The following is a 20853-nucleotide window of genomic DNA, read 5'->3' as shown; positions in this document are numbered from 1 at the left end:
CATTAGAACTAGCTGCACCTTTACCAGCTTTGATAACACTTTAATGATCAATAATTATAATCAAAACATATGATATATATGATTCTGAAATGGACCAATCTGCATAATGAGTACTTTTACTTTAGGTACTTTAAGTATATTTTGAAGCTAATACTTTTGTACTTTTACTTGAGTAACCTTTGGATTGCAGGATCTTACTTGTAGCAGAGTATTCCAACACTCTGGTACTTATACTTTTACTCAAGTACAAGATCCATCTCTGTAAGAAAGTCAGCATGTCCTTTTAGGACTCACAAAGTGTAGGGGAAAGTATTATTAACTCGGGAAGTAAAGATATATGAAATCAAATGTCCTAATAGTGATTTTTTTTCCTCCTCTATATGCTTAATGTAAACCTTACGCTAGTTTTTTATTTTCATGTACTGGTTTTTAACTTCATTATGTCTTGGTTAATTTACTTTTGAGCATACACTCACTATATGATGCCAACTATATGACAGTATAACTTCAGAACAGTCAACGTTTAAATTGTTCCTTATACAGTGCTCTACACTGTGGTTTGTCAAGCTGTGGGCATTGGATGGTAGAAGTTTGACAGCTGTGTCCAATTAGTTTGAACAATTGTGAAGCTGATCTGTGGAGACAAATAATTCCTATGGTGGGTCATTTTATTAATATTCTCCCATGTCAACTTTCTGTCTGCTTTCAAGCACATTTTGAACAGAATTGTAGGACGTTAATCTGGAAACACTCATTACGGGGATGGCTTATTGACAGGCTGACACATTTTATTCCAGGCCATTTTATATTAATTAAACACGGGTGTGTATTGATTTATTTCTCTGAGGCTCTGTACCGTCTGCTGTTATGCTTGAAGGAAACTTAACCTTTCTATTTCAGTTTTTCATTCAGCATTTCATTATGTGACAACATTTTGAAATTCAATATTTTCTGTATTGATTTACCGTTCCTTATTACGGTTATTCCTTTGGCCTTTCGACTCTGTTACACCTGTTTGAAATACGGATGGAAACTTGAACGTTAACTCGGTCATGATGGTAAAGGCCCCTGGGGAACGTTCGGTACTTTAAGCTTTATTTAGCTGGAAAACATCAGGTCCATTAAAAGCCGCGTTTGAAAGCCTAGGTAGCCACTGCATACCTTAACATCATATCTAGTTTTTTTATTAGTCAACATGTAAACAAAGGCTTGACAAGGTATAGCAATACATAATCAAGTAGTTTTCCTTCATGGATACTATGAGGCAATTGTTGACATTACATCATATCTAGTTAAACCATAGATGGCAATTTAAAGGATATCTGTCTCTTTGACGTTCAAAATGAGTTTAAAGGAGTGGGATTGATTAGTCCTTATCCTTTCAGTCTTTATTGTGTCCTTCCATCCTAAAGCTACAGCACCACAACATTACCTTGTTAATTCCCTAATGCAGAATCTGAAGAACTGACACTTTTCTGTAAGTGAGCAATCAAAGATGTCTCTTTATAAATAATAACAGTCATTTGCTGTAGGCTGCTGTAGGGTGAACATTTCATGCAGGTTCTTTTTGTTTCCTGAATTTGTTTTTTTTCTGTTCCCCACCTTTAGCACTTACCCTTTAGAAACATCACAGACGATGTGGTAAGATTTGAGAAGTTGATGCTTTCTATTCTCTTTGTTGTCAGTCTCTGCAGCGTCTAACATCACTAAAAGGCATCTAATCTGCTTGAAATAATTGGTCTTTTTTTGCCTGACTTTGGATGTATTAATATCACAGAAGAACACTGACAGCCTTTCTCACTTACTAATGTTACTGTTTACTCTACATACTTTCTAGGTAGTGCTTAACATATGTTCTGTGTACTGTCATTTCTTTGTTTACACTAATATACAGCTCCGGATTAAGACTCCCCTCCAAATTTTTCTTAAATCTTTATCTCTATATGTATATAATTTTTATATTTATATTTTTGTTGTTTATGCATAGGGTGGACTAGCAGAGCAAGATTTTCATTGTTCAGTGTAACTGTCTGTTTTACTGTGCATATGGCAATAAATATCTTGAATCTGAATCTATGGCAGCCATTCCAGTGTCTGTTGAATTTCCAACACAGAGAAAAAAATGTAGGTATTGTAAAAATACATTTTTTTTTACTAATTTAAATTAAAAAATAATTTAACTCAACGACCCGTCTATAAAAATAAATAAGAGAAAATGATAATGCTGAAGTCTGTTATTTTTTTCCGCGGCTGTTTATATAAGGTTGTCTCTAACTCATTATCAGGGATGTCATAAGAAATGGTATTACCGGAACTAGGTGAAGGTGAAATAAAAAACTAGGGGTGGTTCTCCTTGTTTTTACTGTGCCATAGCTACATCAGGGCTTCAGATTAATTCTGACTATAGAGCTAGGGTTTGTGACACATAAAACTCACTATTAATGCCACCAGGGGACTCCCTACTTTTCATTTAAAATGCTAGATTTCCTCAACAAATCTTGGTTAAAATCAGCAGGAGCTGCCGGTGAATAGAGGTACCATTGGCAAACATTAGGTTGTGTTCAAGCTCTATTCATTGAACATTTATATAAGGCTAATTAAATTATTAGGTTATCTTGATGAATATTCAATAAAAAGTTATGTAAAGTACAGTGGTTAATAGAGAGGGAATTATGAGCTGTTTAACTTCTTTTTTACAAGCAGTAATAAAGAAGTGTATGTTAGTAAGTACATGGAATGTAATTACCGTGTTTTAAATGGGTATACTGCATTTTTACTTGTATTAATAAACTCATTTCCTAATCTGTTCTGAATATTTAACCATTTCTACACGCTTTGCATCTTCTGTGTATTTCAACTTACCACTGACATTTGTTTTGTGCTGCTCATGTTTTTGAAATGTGTTTTCATTGTCTGTTTGTTCAGCTGGACAGATTCGCCAGTATTCGGATTCCGGGGAGTAAAAAGGAGCGGCCTCCGTTATCCAACTCTAAACACAATGCCAATGATTGGACCACGGCTTCATCATCCAACTCCCATCACTTTGAGGATCTTTCATCAAAGATCACCTCAGAAAAGGAGATCCTGGCTCTGTTTGAAAAAATGATGGTGTGTTTTTTTGTTATTGTATAATATCTTCTCCACAAAGTCCTCTAAAGGCATTAAATACAATGATATGTAAATAAGGCCTTTATTGATATTACAATCTCTTGAATCAGTCCTATAAAGGCTAAAGCTTGGGAAGGCAAGGCAAGTTTATTCCTATAGCGCCTTTCAACACAAGGCAATTCAAGTGCTTTACAAGAATGAGTGACATTAAGAGCTTTAAGAAGCAGAAACACATTATAAAATTGCATTTAAAAACGGACATTAAAAAGCAAGATAATACAGCAAACATAACAGGTTTAATATACACCAATAACAGTTACAATGCAGTGTGACATATGAATCTCTACTAATCCCCCATTCCAAAATGTCCCCTTCATCTTCTCAGTTTACAGAGGTATTGTCAGAGCTGACTTCTGTCATCTCCGGATAAAACAGCCTTTTCTGTTTTACTGCTCCTCTTTTTACTTCAACCTGATCCCATGGTACTTTTAATTCCAGTTTCACATTAGTGAAGTTTACCCTGTCTTTCTATGACTTTTTAGGATTCCTCCACGAACGGTAGGAGGATGTTCAACTTTGGTCTGACAATGGAATGTCAAATCTTAAAATATTCAGGCTTTAATGTCATTGGCATTAAAGTGAAGTCTAAAAAAGTGTTCTATCTAATTTGCCTTAAGCCGTAGTAACCTTCTTAAAAAAAGAGTAGTTGTTTGATGGAAATCCAACATTTGAAGAAACAGGAAGCCACAGTGACTTTTTTTGGTTTGTTTCATTTGAATAGAAATAATAATAATAATAGGTAATCATATTTTTTTCACTTTTTAAAATGTTGTTATTTGATAAAATAGAAAAAAATCTTTCAGCAGCATGATGGTTCTAGTAATAGACACTCTTCAACCCTGTTTTTAGTCAAATGCTTTTTCTCTGATTGTTGGTATTTCAAATCATTTTTAGGCTATCTATTTTACAAAAGAGTGTTGCTGAAGGAACTGCTGTAGAGATGTAGGGAGATGTATTTCCTCATCGGTAATGCACTGTAAATGTGCTGCATGCAGCAAAAATCACTCGTCATTGGAAAGTAGATCACTTATGGATGTTAAATTATTTGAGACGTTTGGGCCTGACTTCCTCCAGACATGCTTTTTTGTAGATGAACAGGTGGAGACTCCCAAAACAACATTAAGGCTACTCCCATTAATGCAACACTTATACTTACTTTTTTCTGCTGTTGTGCACGCATGCAATAATGTCCAACCCTCTAATATGGTATCACAATCAATTGAACAAATACAATTTCAGGAATTAAAACACTGTCTAATGTTTTTTCCAATATTGCTATTCAATTAACTACATAAAAGTTAATGGCAAAAAATTAATTTGCTAGGTAAGGATCAGCTGTCACATTGGCCCTGAGCATTTGTTTCCAGAGTACTCCATAATGAATACCCTTTTGGATAAAACAAATCAAGTCCTGTTGCCAGAGGTTTGCTGATATAAAAAAAAAACAACCTGAAAGAACATTGCATTTTAAATTATGAGCTTAAAATGTCAACACGATTATACCATCGTCCTGTTTTCCTTTTTGTTTCAGGAGGACATGAACTTGAATGAGGAAAAAAAGACCCCTCTGAGAGACAAGGACCTCAGCACGAAGAGAGAAATGGTCATCCAGTATGTTTTTACAGCCTCCAAAACTGTAAGTTGTTTTTAAAACTATTCAAAAAATGTTTACTTCCTTATGTTTTGCTGCCTTACTTACTATGGATTTGCTGTTTAAATATCATGAATCTCGTAGACCAATATATCGTTTCGCCCGTACCAATGGCACCTATTATATCATTCTGTGTATTTTTCAATCAAAGATTACGTCTCACATGGGACTCTGCCCGAGAGAGACTGAGGGGGATAGAATTTGCTCATTCAATATCAAAACAAATTTGATTTCATTCAATCTCATTTTCTTGTGATGTCTATCTGGAGATGTAGTAACACCTAAAAACTGCGTTGAGGACAAGAATATTTCACAGATTAAATAATAAAAAGCGAAATAAATCTAACCATATTGTATAAATCGGTACTTAAAAGGATATTTCAAAATATAGCGCCTGTGCAACAAATAAGTGAGGATTTTCTCTTGTCGTGGAAAGATAGAGCCCACTTTCCAAAAGAGCTGCGGGCCTTAAAGTTCAAGGGTAAGGGCTGCTTCAGATGCAAAAGTAGATAGTGAATATGACTATGGAAAACCATTATTGCACGTATTCATAAACTTTGAGTAGAATATGGTTTTCTATATGTTTGTACACAGCCATAAGGAACCCTTTATTTTGCATTCATAAGGTAAACCTCTTTACCTTCCTCTCTGTGTTAGCTCCCCCCGTCCAAAAATAGATTTGAATCTTTAATCATTTCTGTTCCTTTTGGCTGTGCATCACAACATTAATTGTTGATACCTTTGAGTAAAAGTGCTTCACAACAGGAATGGATTAAGTTTGCTATTCCTTCTTAACAACACGTTTGAGTGCTGGAAGATAATTGATGATGTGTTGTGAGTTTGCCTTCATGGTTGAGCGGGCTTCCTTCAAAGTTTCTGCTTTGAGCCTAAAGCTTTTCCTTTACCCTCCCTTAAAACATACCGACGGTTCTTGATAGAGGGTGATAAAACTTTTAGAGCTCAGAGAAAAAGGATTCAATCTCCAAAGAGATGGAAACTATGGACCATTGTTTTCTCTCCCAGACCAACATAGGCCATTCTTTACATTGATTTCCTCCAACCAGTAACACTTCCTGGTGATATATGTGGTATCCATATCTACCCCCCGAGTGTGTATAGTTATATGGGTATGATACTTGGTTTGAATAATAATGGACATTTAGTCTGCATGAGTAGTTTATTGTATTGATTTTATATCAACAGAACCATTTTTAAGAAAGCTTCTCTTAATTTAAGTGAACTGTTGTAAACAAATGTCACAGAACTCAACCAATGCTGAATTAATCTCCCCTTGCATCGCAGACAACATAAATGATCTTATTATTGTTATCTTGCATGTTTAAAAACATATTAATGTTAGCAGGTTTGCACAATGACTTGAATTTATTATATTTGCTATAATCAGACATCCCTCCAAAGTTGCCTGAGGCTGTCCATCTCTAGTTTCCGTGGGGACCAGTCTGTTTACATGCCGGCATGTGTTTACCTGCTTGGTGAAATCATGTTGCCACTGGCCAAAAGGCAACACATTAACACCCTTCAGAACATTATTTTTTCATAATGCTGCACTTACAGGTCAAGATAAATTGCATGCTTAATAGGGAAGTTACGAATATAAACATGTTGACACACGGCATCTTTCTCATTGGGGTAATTACTGAGTAAACATATTGTGGCAGTAGGCGCTATTTACTCGTCCGGCCGGATGTAATTTGGCTTTCTATTCTTAAATCACTCCAGACCATGGTAGACTTATGAGCATTCTTTTATGAGGCTGGCCCTGCTCTCATGTTATAATCAGACTAATGCCAGGTCCTTAAGCAATAATACGCTCAAGGTTAAGCTATTGTAATGGGCACACAAAGCCTTTTGGAGCCAGGGGGCTTTCTCTGTATCTTTGCAAAGAATATTCAAGGCTTGGGGGTTTGAATCACAGCAAGCATAGCAACAACTGGCAGCTTTTATACTTACAGCAGCCCGCCAAGACATACCACGCTGATTCAAATTGTTTTAGCCTCCTCTGCAATAAAAGTCCAAGAAGATTGGTGCTATTATTACAGTTATTCAAGTTATTTTCTGTACAAATTGTAAAGTCCCCTTTAGACAAATGTAAAATGTGTGATATTGGGTTTTATATAGCTCCGGAAAAAACCACTGCAGCATTATCAGTTTCTCCGGTTTTACTATTTATAGGTTTATCTTTGAGTTCAATTAATTTTTTCATATAGTTTATTCTATAAACTACTGACAACATTTCTCTGTGTTGGAATTCAACAAACACTGGAATGGCTGCCATACAAAAAGAATTAAGAACAATTTGGAGTGGTCTCTTAATATTTCCCAGGGCTGTAAATACACTTTGATTGACTGAATGATTGATTGTGATGCATTATGCAGATCTTGTTTTAACAAATAAACCTAAACAGGAAATATTTTTCCTGAAACTACGTTCACTGTGTGTTCATGCATTTTTAACTTTGAGAATGATTAAGATTAAATGCTCATAATATTTAACACATAACTTTGTATCAGGTTATTATACTTATCATTATGTTTTTCTAATCTAAAAGCTAGAATCCTCAATTATTCTCCTCCTCTTTTCTTACCAAAAGTCCTTTCACAAAGGCTAGCTGCAAAACAAAAATAACTGTCAAACTGCATCAAGTGTCGTGTTCTCCATGTGATACAAGGTCTGGCTCATTGTTCTGAGACGGTGACCTTCACAGGAGGGAAGCAAGCTCCGGTACCATCAGTCCATCTCCACCAGACTGAGTTGCATTGTATTTTGCAATATCTGGCAGACCGTTTTCTTAGACTGCCTCGCCATGAGAAACACGTGTCCTATATTGGGTTGCACCACATGATTGTTGACCTTTGCCGCTGTTTTGGGTAGCAGTAGTTGTCTTTAAAGAACCTCAATGATTCTACTTCTTTTAGAGAGCCCACTGTGTAACGATGTCTACAGTTCTCCTGCTGTGTACATTTTTTAAAAATGTCTCTGCTCCTCTTTGTGATACACCATGTCACTACGACGATGTCACCACGACGACGGGGTGAGGTATAGATAATACGGTACCACTTTACAATTACACTACCCTTATAAAGGGTTTACCAATATTTTGTAATTCATTAATTAGGTTGTGAATACTTTAAATCATTAATACGTTTTTATAAGACAAGAGATAAACAAGGCAACTGTGACCGGTTGCTTGCCAAATAGTGAGCCCACATTTATCTGTACTGCTAAGCCTTATATTGGCTACTCGGCGTAAGAGATGCCAAGAAACATCAAGATAGATGGGAGTGGGTGGGGGGTCTCAACTCAACTCAGTGAACAACAGATACTCAGTATGTTGGCTGATGAAGACAAAGTAAGCTAAGTAGCCAATATAAGGCTTAGTCACCTTGCCAATTAGTGAGCCTGTGTTGACGTATGAACAATATGTCAGAAGTGATTTATAAGTGGTTCTAAATGATTAATAAAGTGTTTACAACCTAATTAATAACCTAATTATAAACCCTTTATGAATCCTTTATAAGGGTAGTCTTAAAGTGGTACTGATAATACAAAGAAATTCATTGTTCTGAACCACTGTTAAAAATTATACACAGATACACTTTTTCTAGTCTACTGTGCACAATATTTACCAGCCTATATGTACATCTAAAGAGCTTATGGTCGCTGTAAATTGTCTCCTGAACAGTTGTTTAATGATTTCGCCAAAGCCGTTATGAGGCTTCAGCCATTTTGTGTTGCCCAATCATGTGGGTATCTTACACATTTTCTATTTAGAACCCTCAGGAGATCAGTTGAGCCTGACTTTCTGATTGCTACCAAGCCTCAGAGACTTTTAATCAAATAGTATAATAGAATATGACGCAGGTGCTGGCTGTCTCTATTTAAACATTGATCAAGCATAAATTATTATCCAAGGCTTCCCAAATTCCAAGTGTGGCTTAGCCCTTAATTAAAGTAATTGATTGTTAAAGGAGCTGGTTATTGGAAGATAAACAATGCCCAAGTGCAAATACTGTGTAAGCATGTTATACAGCTTAAACAAAGCATGTTAAACCCTGAGTACTTGAACAAATGATATAGAAGATATTGTTATATGAAAACCCTTTTTTATTGAAGTTTTAGAACTTCAGATTTTTGAAGATGGATGTTTCTACGCATTATATTGATGAGGTGTCAGGGGAGAGACAGACTGGGTATGGTTCCATTGTTTTTGCTGCAGGGAAAGTGCTTATTATTTCCTGCTAGTTGTGATACAGGTTGTTTTCTGAGGTATATTTTTAAATCAAAAACCGTCCCGACGATTGTAAAGTTTTGGCATTAGTGCAGCCTAATTGTTATTCTGAATAATTATAGCTTTCTCTCAACACCATCTTCCAAAACAAACAAACAAGCTTCAGCTTTAATTGTCTTGCAAGTGTTTTCCCAGACCTATAAAAAAAACAAGCTTTGTGCAGTTATATCCCCCAGTGTGAGAGATGCCTGTAATTTGCTGTCAGTTATATGACATGCATACATTTTGATTGGAGAGCGGTGCATTTATAAACACCCTCTCTTAAGGGTTCTTAGGGACCTTGACTTCATTTAATTACAATAAAATAAAAATAGATAGCAAAATAATCTGTGTTTTCCACATATGATCCTTTGCAAGAATATAGAACCCTGCAGTGTGATAAATGATGGCTGTCACAGTTAATTGCTGTGAATTCCGTTCATGACAACAATTTGAAACACCATTAAAAAATGTTGAATTATGTGCTAATTTGGAAAATTTGCTCGTTGGAAAAGTGCCATTTTTGTTGTGAGATATTTCTACCTTTGGAAACTATTTAGGAGATTTGACTTACTGTCAAAAAAGAGACAGAACAGAGTCGAGCGTCTGGGTTCATCCATAACCCCGGGCTTTCTTAAGGAGGTAATGCTGCTGGCTTTGATCAAAAAGCCTTGAATAATTATCCGTTCGAAAACATGTTGCTAAAACATGAAACATAAAACATGATGCTAAACTAAATTAAATTCTCTGTTTTGGATGTTTGGACTGGTACATGATAATTATGGAAATACTTCACAGGTACAGATATGATCAAAATACTGAAAATAAACCTAAGGTTGTCATAAAACTATGTGGTTATAAACATATGAACATGAACTGAGAAACATGTAGTCAAACGTATTACCATTATTTATAGAATTGGCAGTTTTTGCTTGTTTCATATTGCGGTTATTGGTCTTAATTGAACACTGACAGTGAATTATGCCGTGCAGACACACCCAAGAAAACAACACCATATAGTAAGGGTACAATAGTTGTGAGTCTGTGTTTTAATCAGTGGTTAGCAGCTGCCTTCAAACTAACACCTACCTAAATGGCGGCGCGTGGGGACGCAGCGGCCCCTCGTTTTCCAGATTTTTATTTATTTATGCCTTTTAATGTGTGCATATGTTTATGTGTCTAGGTTGATTATGCATGTGTATATACATATTTTTATATATATTTGTATTTTTTTAAAGCTTTTTTATTCCTCGGGATTGTAGGGAACAGTATTTGAATCTCTCTCTGTCTGTACACACACACTGAAGATTGACTATAGAGTTGACTTTGACTAATGGCCAGATTCCACTAACTGTAAAAAAGCCAATAACCTCACTCTGATATGCCCATGGTAGACTTATCTTATTGTTTGTCTTGTTTAGATGCTGATTAGACTATAATTCCATATAAGTAAAGCTACTTTCTTTATTGCACAAAATGTAAACCTTGACAATCACTTGATTCGATCTATGTCTCATCCTTATCCAACAAATGTGTAAACCTGATGAGCTACCTCCAAGAAAGGACAATTGCTAAACAATTGGAATTCATTTGAGAATTATCGGATATTTTGTGATTTCCTACTCCTACTTACTACAACCTTTGTTCATATTATTACATTTATAGATTTCTTGTTCTGAAGTTATCTATCACAGCCCAAGGTGATGTCTGTTTTGTAATAATTGAACTAATGCTGCTCTTATCCTTTTATCCAGCTCATTCAAACTGGTTTCAATTATAAAAACATAACAAGATTAAAACTGGAAAAAAATACTTTACCCGAACCCTAATTTTTAGGATTCTAAAGGAAACAATGTTTTTTTTCTGCTCCTTTGTAAATATTTCACACTGAAGTGTTGGCAGAGGTATCTGCTCTTCTGAGGGCCATTTTGTTACAACATTAATGCTGAAGCTCCAATGAAAAAAAAAAAAAAAATACACATTCTTCTGACGAGGATTATTAGAATGAACATTTTTCAAGTAAACAACTAGACTTTAATAGATTCTGTGGGTTATAAAGACACAAATGCACAGTACTAGGAAAAAAGTCCTACATTTGTGCTTTTGTTATCCACTTATAAAAACTGTCAACATAGAGTCTTTCTGCATGTGTACTAACTATTCATTTTTCTAAATTTGGCTTCATCTTGTCTCTAAACATTTTTTCCACGACTACACCTAAGAGATTTCTTCTTCCTCTATCTTCCAGGGTAGCTTGAGAAGCAGCCATCAGATATCTCCCCAGGAGTTTCTGGGAGAGCTGAAGTCTGGGGTGATGGATGAACGCCTGTTTGCCTGTCTGGACTCATTGAGAGTTTCCCTCACCAGCAATCCTGTCAGGTACAGAATGTCCTCACTCTTATCTCTTCTGTCATTTCTTTTATTAATAAGTACATGCATAGTATAAAGACTTTTCAATGCAATCAACTCTGCATATTTTATTCCCTTAAAAAGAAAAATGCAATTTTGGTTGTAGAAAATAAATCCAATTTTCTACATTTCAACATTTGTATTATTTATAACATTTTAATATTTCTTTAGAACATTTTACGCATCACACAAAATAAAATCCCCCTCTTCCAACCTACTTCCCTATTTCCTCCCAACAATTGCAAGGCCCTATTAGTCTGTTACCAGGGCAACGCCAGACACAGACTCTCAGAAGAGATGTTTTGCATCTTCCATCACAGATGTCTGTGTCCAGGTGAACTTGGAGAGGGTTTTGCTGCTGCTTTGCTGCTGACAAGAGTCCCTTCACTTTTGCAAGCTTGTAAGGAGTTATGCAATCAATTTTGTCATCAGGAAACAAATACACACACACACACACACACACACACACACACACACACACACACACACACACACACACACACACACACACACACATACATACACACACACTCTTAACTTCATACTTACTGCACAACACACTCACAAAGAAAAAAGTACTTTTTTCCACCTGGGTGAAGAGAAGAGAAAGAGCAGCAAACGCTAGCATGGAAACTTTTGTGCTCTTGAGAAATCATGAATATGCTGAGAAAGATGACGCAACAAGCAAACTGACCTTCATCACCAAATCCAACAGTTTATGCAAAAGAAAAGAAAGCATCTCTGCTAGAGATTAATAAGCAGATGGATGAGAAGCTTCCTGAAATGAAGAACCGTGTGGATGGTTTTTAATATAAATAAATACAGAAAGCTCTCTGATCTGTTACTGTTCCATTAAGCCAAGTTCACACTTTCACAGCAGTCAGAAAGCTGTACCGTTAACACTAATAATAGTAATAATAACAACATTTTTCACATTTATAATAATAATAATAATAATAATGTTTTAGTCTTTTTGAGAACTGGTATTATCAATATATATCTATATCTATCTATCTATATACAGCCCATGAAAAAAATAAGAGACCACTGCAGCATTATCAGTTTCCCATGTTTTATTACTCATAGGTTTGTCTTTGAGTTCATTATTATTCTTTTTTACATTTTATTCTATAAACTACTGACAATTTTTTCCATGGAATGGCTGCCATACATGTAGAGATACAGATTCAAGACAAATGTAAGTGGTCTCTTAATCCGGAGCTGTATATAGATAGATATATATTGATTATAATACATTTTAGGCAATCAAAAGACACTTTTGCCTAGCTACAGGTTAAATTTAATACAAAAATAATATAAAACAACACACTTATATTATATTATACAGAACAGTAATTTACCCATTAAAAGCAGCTTTGAAGAGGTGAGATTTGATCTATGAAGATGAATTGGTGATTTTCGATTGTGTTTGGGAAGAGAGTTTATTGGGGGGGGGCAGCTATGGAGAAGGCCCTGGCCCCCCAGGTCTGGTGCTTGGTCCTTTGTGTTGGAGACAGGAAGTCGACAGGAATGGACACGCTGACGTGGTCACGAGGGGAGGTGTTGGTAAGCAGACGAGCAGCAGAGTTCTTAAAGTACTGGAGTTTATTTAGGGTTGGGAGATGTGCCTTGAAGGATGTTGTCACATTACTGTATTCTACATGTGATAAAGGCATGGATCAGAGTTTCGGCCGCCAAACAAAGAGAGTGATGGGTTGAAACGAGCTATGTCTTGTCATCGTGAGTCTTGAAGTCGTTGGGGTTATAATAATATATGAATGACCAGTGACATGAAATTACAGGATGCCCAGATGTCCCATCAACCCGTGCCTTGCACTCTCATTTGCTGTCGCTCCACAGTTTTCTAGATATCCACACTATCACTACATGCTTGTTGACAGTGTCATTTTCACACATGTTTACTAAAGAGCCTTGAGTTTACTAGATTCATTTATAGCCTGTTTCCTCAAGATCAATCACGTTGAAAATGCCACACACACAAATGACCCCTGTGCCTGGCTTCCCCTCAGCTCTCCCATGGTCTCCCCAACTAGCCTGTTTATTTAGTATGTTAGGAACAGTGATCGGCAAGTTATTTCCAAAATGTAATACAGTACATATGACATATTACTGTCTTTTTAAAGTAATAAGTTACATTACATTATTACTGTCTCTGAAATGTAATGCGTTACACTAGTTTTGCGTTACTTTGAGTTACTTTCACCGAAATAACTGCAAAAGTAGGGCTTTAAATGCTAAGATGTAGTTTATTGCAGCTCAATAATTAAAGCTATCTATCTATCTGGCAGTACATGCTGACAATTAGGAAAAGAGGTAGAAAATAAACTCATGCTCCGTCTAAGTGTGCTAAATAATATTTGATACCGGTAACATTACGTCGCTGTTTGTTAATAACATGTTAGTGGAGCCTCTGCACGGCCCTGTGACCTGCTGTATATGAACGAGTCTCTATGGCAACGTTAGCTCACCTTGGTCATTGGTGTGTTAACAGAGATTTGGCTGACAAGCTTTCTAAAAGCCGGCGATTCCACAGAGGACAGAGGCTGCATATCTTCAACACTCTGCCACGAGTCTCTTAACTTCTCGGGGTTCAAGAGGCATGCGGCCTGCGCGCACTCCTGTCTTTTTCTTGCCTTTTCTCCGAGCCTGCAGCTCTGCATTGCAAATCTGTTTCTTCAGCCGTCTTAACCAATAGTAAACAGACTTACTGAGTTACTATTCTACCTGCACAATTATTTCTTTGGTGTCGTAATGTCTCGCAATGTTTGTAAATTCTTAGAAACAAAACATTCGGGTTAAAATGTGTTGTAACTGCGTTACTGAGAATCGTAACGGGTATTATATTACCCAAATTTCAGAAGTAATGCGTTATATTACTGCGTTACAGCCACACGTAATACATTACTGTAACTGTGTTACTTTTGTAACGCGTTACACCCAACACTCGTTAGGAACATGACGTGTCTGCAATACCATGTATTTGCACAGTGCATGTACAGCGCTCAAGAGCAGATTTGCTAGCCAACTTGCTGATGGTTGGGGCTTTTTCGGTCTGTGAGCAGAAAATCAGAGTTGAATACAATGTTTACTTTTCTGTGGTGACTCTGCAGTCTTTAGGTTTAACATATTGTTCTGTTTTTATTTATACACAGAAGCCTCACAGAATTTATACTCCTAAAATTGCCTGAAAGTGATGGAAATGTATTGGTAAAATGTGCATGAACCCTGATGCATTCTTCACAATGCCTATCTCGTTAAATTGGCATGCTGTTCATAGCTGATGTAGGATGACCATGGCCTTGCATCATCTGGTGGAATCTCACATTGTGTTTTATCCCTCATTTTGGTTTGTTTGCGGTGTGGTGTTCTTTGAAACCAGAGGGTTTTATTTATAGCAGTAGTATACCACAATTGGCCATTTTTATACAAGGTTGAGATCAATTAAAGGGTTAACTTTAGGCAGATGACAGAGGTTTAAAATTCTCACAAAGTAACATTTGTGTCCACAGACACACACACACACAAACGCCCACACAGAATACAACAATAGAAAATAATAATATTGAGCACCATTGCAAAGCAAGTATGCATCGTTGGGCACCCAAGACTCAACTCTCTCTTTGAAAGTGTTTATTTATATCTAACTAAATAGTTTTATACTGCTCAAATATAGTCATAACCTTTGTATCTTTATTTGCAAAACAGCTCCTCAATCCAATCGTCAAACCCTCCATGGTTATGGCTTCTCCCTCTTCCTTTGCGTATAACCTCTCCAGCATCAGGGAGTAAGCCTTGGTTAATTTATATTTTGTAAACACAGCTTGAATCCCTCATTTCATTTATTTATCTTTTTACTAGGACTAAGCCTTCTCATGGCTATAAAAAGCCTTGCTACTTTCAGGCTCAGCTTTTTGAGTTCACATGTAAATAGCACTCGCGCCCACTGCTGCTCTCTCCTAACTACTAATATTGTGATGCATGGGTGATGAGACATGAGTGTAGGAGTTAAAGAACAGACAGGTCATTTTTTTCTTTCTAGAACCTCTGAAGCAGTGCAGCTTTTTCAAGATAGCCAAGATAAAATTAGAGCCAAGAGTCTATCTTTGTTTTGGATTAGAATCAATGACATGAGCCAAGCAGGGATGTGTTTCAAAACATAGTCAATCATTAATGGTGTTTGTCAAAAAGACAAATATAAAATAAAAAGAAAGCTGAACGTAGAAACATTGGAGGTGAAGCAAATGGCTCCAAACAGGCAGGTTTTGAGCCGGCACTGCCTAGTAATGTGCTAATAGTGGATATGAGAGCTGGTTTGATTGGTTTTTGATAACATTTTAACTTTAAGCAACCATCTATTCATATGCACTGCTGTTTGTGGGAACCTCACCCTTGTGATCCTTGAGTGAAACTTGGCCCATAGGCCCACACTCTTGATTAAGTCCCCTTTAATACAGTGGACAGTCCGGCTCATGTATAATGACCATAAATATGCCTTGGCAAGAAACAGCGTGCTGACAGCGGTAACCCCTGGCTATCTAATCGCACCATTACAATCCTTTTGTGTGGGATTTATTTGGCAGTGAAGGTATTTTGCCTGCCACTGTTTGTGGATTCTTATCACTGTCACGTTCTTGGCATTGTTGTAGCCAATGTCCTACTCACTGCCTCCATTCACTATCAGGTTTTTGCATTCTGCTAGTACATGCTGACAGACTGATGTGCACCCTCATCAGGTTTCTTCTAGCGGGGGAAAGCAGTCCCCATTGCTGGTAATTTTGTACAGTACTTCCTGCAGCTGCAGAGTGTTCTGTGAGCGCTCGCCTCTGACCCCTGTATACTTTAACACCTCAGCTATTCCAGCTCTCCCTCTATGTGAAAAGAGGCCACAGTGCTGCACACAGGATCAGCAAGGCTAGAAGATGTAATTGTATTAAATGGATTTGATAAATGGATCTGACAAACAAGTGGAAATTGTTTTTTGATTTTATATTAAACCTGACCTTCAGGTTTAAGGCCACAAATGTGTTTTATTTTTTATTTCCGTTTAGCTATAGAGTAAAGTCTAGCATCCTTCTTTCTTATACCTCTTATTATACATCTTATGTATTTTATGAAGCCTAGATGGTTTTTCTCATAGACTTGCCACCCAAGTAGTATTTTTATCAGTCTAACTTATAGAAATAAATTCCTTCATATAAATACGGGATGTTAACACTAATTGGCTACGTTATTAATACTATCCCATGCAACCCCAGCCACACATTCTACATTTTCCAAAGATAATGACAGGTATTGTTTTAAAAATATGTTCATTATTTGCAAATTGCTTAGACAGTACTTTGCAGTGGTTTAAAACAACACTGCATTATATTCAGAGGTGTTCTCAAGCCTTTCCACACCCCACTTACAAACTGAATTCAAACTATACTTTTTCTTTCATCAGTAAAATACAGATGAAGCAGCCTTTGATAAGACTGTCCGGCTAAACAATGTCTTTTTACCTCAATTAAAGGTGTATTAGCTGGTGGTAAATCTTTTGGATTGTCTGCTAAATGTGTTCATGGTATACACCCACTATATGTAGGTATAGTGTGGATATTGTTTTAAAATGATATTGAAACAAACAAAACGACTCCGAGTAATTTCTGCTATCCGGTCAAGATCCCCTGCCTTGGGTACTCAATAACCAGAATGCCCTGGGTAATGGCCCAGAGAGAAGGGTAGGCTAAATAGATTTTTTTCTCCAACACAAGAGCCACATTATTTGTCTTCATCAGAATCCGAGTGACAGTTTTTGTCAGCTTTTCTTATTTTCTTGACCCTGTCACAAATGAACACACATTTAAGTTTTTACTCATGCTGCTTTTTTTGATTGAAAATATTGAATGTAAATGTCTGAAGAAATCCAAATACGAACTTGTAAATAATTAATGCTCTATAAATCTGCAACATTTTAGAAAGTTCTTGGTTAGTTTTAACAAGATTGTCACTGTTGTTAGTGGCCGTCTGCTAGAGTAGCATCAATTGGGCCTCACTGAATGAAATTACCTGTATTTTTATTTAAAATGCTCCACATTGCTGTGACTTCTCTGCCATCCCTGGAGAGCCATCCTGTAGTTGGTAACCTTGCTATACTTGCGACAAGATTTTAATGTTATTTTTTTATTTCTGGTTCATAATCGCTTTAACGGAGTGCAACACTGTGCTGCGCTGACTGGAACCTTGGAGGCATTCTCCTGAGGCTCCGTTAGAAGTCAAGCTATACCTTAGCTGTGATAAGGTGCCCTGTTCTTCTCTTTGATTTATGACTGTTTTTGTTTTCCCAGGGAATGGGATGATGAATTTGTTTACCTTATTTTTTTATGCTCTTTCTCTTGCTCTGTTTCTTGGTGTCTCTCTGAGATGATACCCCTCAGTCGAATGTTTCTTTGCTTCTTTTTGCATCTGTTGACGGTGTGGTGTGAGTACCCTCTGATCCCAGAGTGAGCATTATAATGAATGTTTGTGTTGCATTGCACAAATATCAAATAGTTTACAGTATGTCATACACATGTTGGGAGACTGACCACAAACATGTATTACAAGGTATGTTGAAACTTGAGGATTTGCACTATACTGTAAGTAGCCAGATTTCTTTGCAAGTTACAGATGGATAGCTGAAAATCATATCTCTATACACTGAACATACAATCATTGCTTCAGAACTGCTATTTTTTTCAGTAATTTAGCCCAATCTAGGAGTCCTTGGTTGGAAAAACAACAGAGCTAATTCAACTTTTGAAGGAAGGGTGATATATGATGAATTAGTCTTTAAGTGTGGGTGCAGGTCGATGTAAGCCAAGTTAATGATTACAATAAAAATGTGATTTTCTGATCTGAGATCACACAGGGCAGTTCAATCAACAATGAGATTTAAAACAAAACAAATTATTCATACAATTGACTTAAAACATATGTCTCATGGTTAGCTTTGTAGCTCATTTGCACCAATAGGGTCATATGTTTCTGAAATGTGAACACTGCTGGAGGAGGAAATGGATCACTAAAACTTTAGTATCGACTTTGAAAGTAGCATATGTAGTTCAGTCACTAATGTTAAAATTGAAGCGACCCAGACCATGCTGCACAATGACACTGTACATGTCTGTTCTTAGTCATATCTGTATGACTAATGACTTACGATATAAGGTAGCAGTCGGATATAAATCAGTGCTGCAGTTTTTACTCGCCAGAACAACTAAGGACAGGGTTTTCAGATAATTTTTCCACGACACGGCTCCAAACACTGAGGACATTCAGGCAGAGAATGTGATTAAAGTTTCTCATTTGGGATGTGGGAGGGGTGCCAGATGTTAGGAACTAATGAAACCCAAGGGCTGCCAAAGCATGTTAGATTAGCAAACAGAATTTAAAATACTAATTACTTTAGAGTCGAGACAGACGGCATTGTCAAATACAAACCACTTAGCTGCACAACATAAAGAAACGGGTCAATAAATAAATATAAATATGCGTTCATCAAGTTATTAATTTCAACATTTGTATTGATATTATCTGAATACAACTTTTACTATTTTATGACTTACCACAAATGTACTACTGCTATTACTATGAAAACAGTAACCCTATTTCCTGTATAGCTTTTTTGAGAATACAACAGATCTTTCTTGCTCACAGGTCACATTTGTAAAACACACACGCCCAATGCCATGATGTGCTCCATTGGTGGCTTCAAGACAGACGAACACTGTAAAGATTTGACCCGGAGGTCACTTATTAGAGACCAGAATTAACTACCCTGTCAATATTTAATATCTTAAGACTATACTGTAGTCTTGAGACTGCTTTGATAAAACTACACTTTATGGCAGTCCAGACCAATGTCCACACATTCCTGACATCTGCGGCTTTCTGTCTTTTATTTGTTGTTTAATGTTGCGTTAAAAGAATTATCACATGAATGCCTTTTTCTTTCTCTTTCAACAACCTGTCTCTTGGGTGGCCATCTTCTTAGAACTAACGTTATGCCATTGTCATTGGCCAAACCAATAATGCAGTGTAAGCCCCAATGTCGTTGCCAGCCAAGTGATCTGCACAGTGCGAGAACAGAATCTGGCGAGCACAAAGGCCGATTCAAAAGTGTCTTCTGCGTTAGCACAAAGCACCAGATCGATAGAGATGTGCAGTGTCTGTCTATCTTTATCTGCCTTATCCGAGCTCTTCCTGACCTTCTGCTAAGACACAATGACATATTTTCTGTATGTATTATTGCATCAGCCTGGTTGTTCTTGCTCTAGAAGATGAGACTTATCTCCAGTTGTGGACAGCTATTATATTGTTGATTTCTGGGCACTCCCAGTCCCAGTGTGTCAGGCACTTTACAAGAAGCCTTGGGTAGGCAACTCATGTCACCTCCATCTCCACTTCCACTTTTCACTTCTGGATTTCAAGGCCGATATCTTTCACGAGTTGCAGGACACCCTGACAGTAGGGGCTTGTGTGTTTCCTGTGCAATCATTCCTTCTATAGATCAACTGATTATGTTCCCTTACTTTCTGCCTCAGCTATTGATGATGAAAAACTAGCATGTAGTTGCCACTGAGTTATGCATTTCAATGAAGCTCATGTCAAGACCCCTGCCTTGGGTACTCTATAACCAGAATGCCCTGGGTCATGGCCCAGAGAGAAGTGTAGGCTAAATAGATTTTTTTCTCCATCAACCACATTATTTATCTACCTTGGCAACAGCCTTCCCTGTCTTCATCAGAATCCGAGTGACAGTTTTTGTCAGCCTTTCTTATTTTCTTGACCCTGTCACAAATGAACACACATATTCATACACCATGTTGATGCGGAGGTCCTCTGCTCTCCTGCATCTTGTCTTCCTTTTTTCAGCATAGGACAGGTAATGAAAGCCTGGATAATTTAAAAGAAACCATTCACTACTGTTTTACTTGCTTAGATCCCACAGTTACATGTGTATACTCTTTACTGCTGTATACTTGAGACATTTTAGATCTAGTTTGTTTTGAAACATTACATGGACCTCTATGTAGAGCATGTCAACAGTCCTTGTGTTATGGTGCAAGTCTGGATTAGGGTTATCCTAAATAACATGCAAAAACAGCAGTCAAAACTAACATTCTTTAACCTTATTTTAATTTACCATCCAACCTCAAACTTGCACTGCTACCTTTCTTTGAACTACCTGTTACATATTTATTAAGTTGCAGCACTCAACACAAACACATTTAAGTTTTTACTCATGCTGCTTTTTTTGATTGAAAATATTGAATGTAAATGTGTGAAGAAATC

At 36.9% G+C, this 20853-nt stretch overlaps 1 protein-coding gene across 3 annotated transcripts in view; it reads left to right on the top strand.

Moving 5' to 3' along the window:
* Window positions 1-20853, top strand: part of LOC134863359 (protein diaphanous homolog 3-like) — a 151234-nt gene that overhangs the window by 5063 nt on the left and 125318 nt on the right. For 2 of the 3 annotated variants that reach the window (XM_063881844.1, XM_063881842.1), the window contains exons 2-5: window positions 1609-1641; window positions 2926-3108; window positions 4700-4804; window positions 11357-11487. In XM_063881844.1, the coding sequence (XP_063737914.1) occupies window positions 1609-1641; window positions 2926-3108; window positions 4700-4804; window positions 11357-11487 (452 nt within the window). The remainder of the gene's footprint in view (window positions 1-1608; window positions 1642-2925; window positions 3109-4699; window positions 4805-11356; window positions 11488-20853) is intronic. The other variant, XM_063881843.1, reaches the window with a different exon arrangement.

Source organism: Eleginops maclovinus, chromosome 4 (genome assembly GCF_036324505.1).
Source record: "Eleginops maclovinus isolate JMC-PN-2008 ecotype Puerto Natales chromosome 4, JC_Emac_rtc_rv5, whole genome shotgun sequence".
NCBI lineage: Eukaryota > Metazoa > Chordata > Actinopteri > Perciformes > Eleginopidae > Eleginops > Eleginops maclovinus.
The sequence above is the reverse complement of the archived record's forward strand: the minus strand, read 5'-3'. Positions and strand labels throughout refer to the sequence as shown.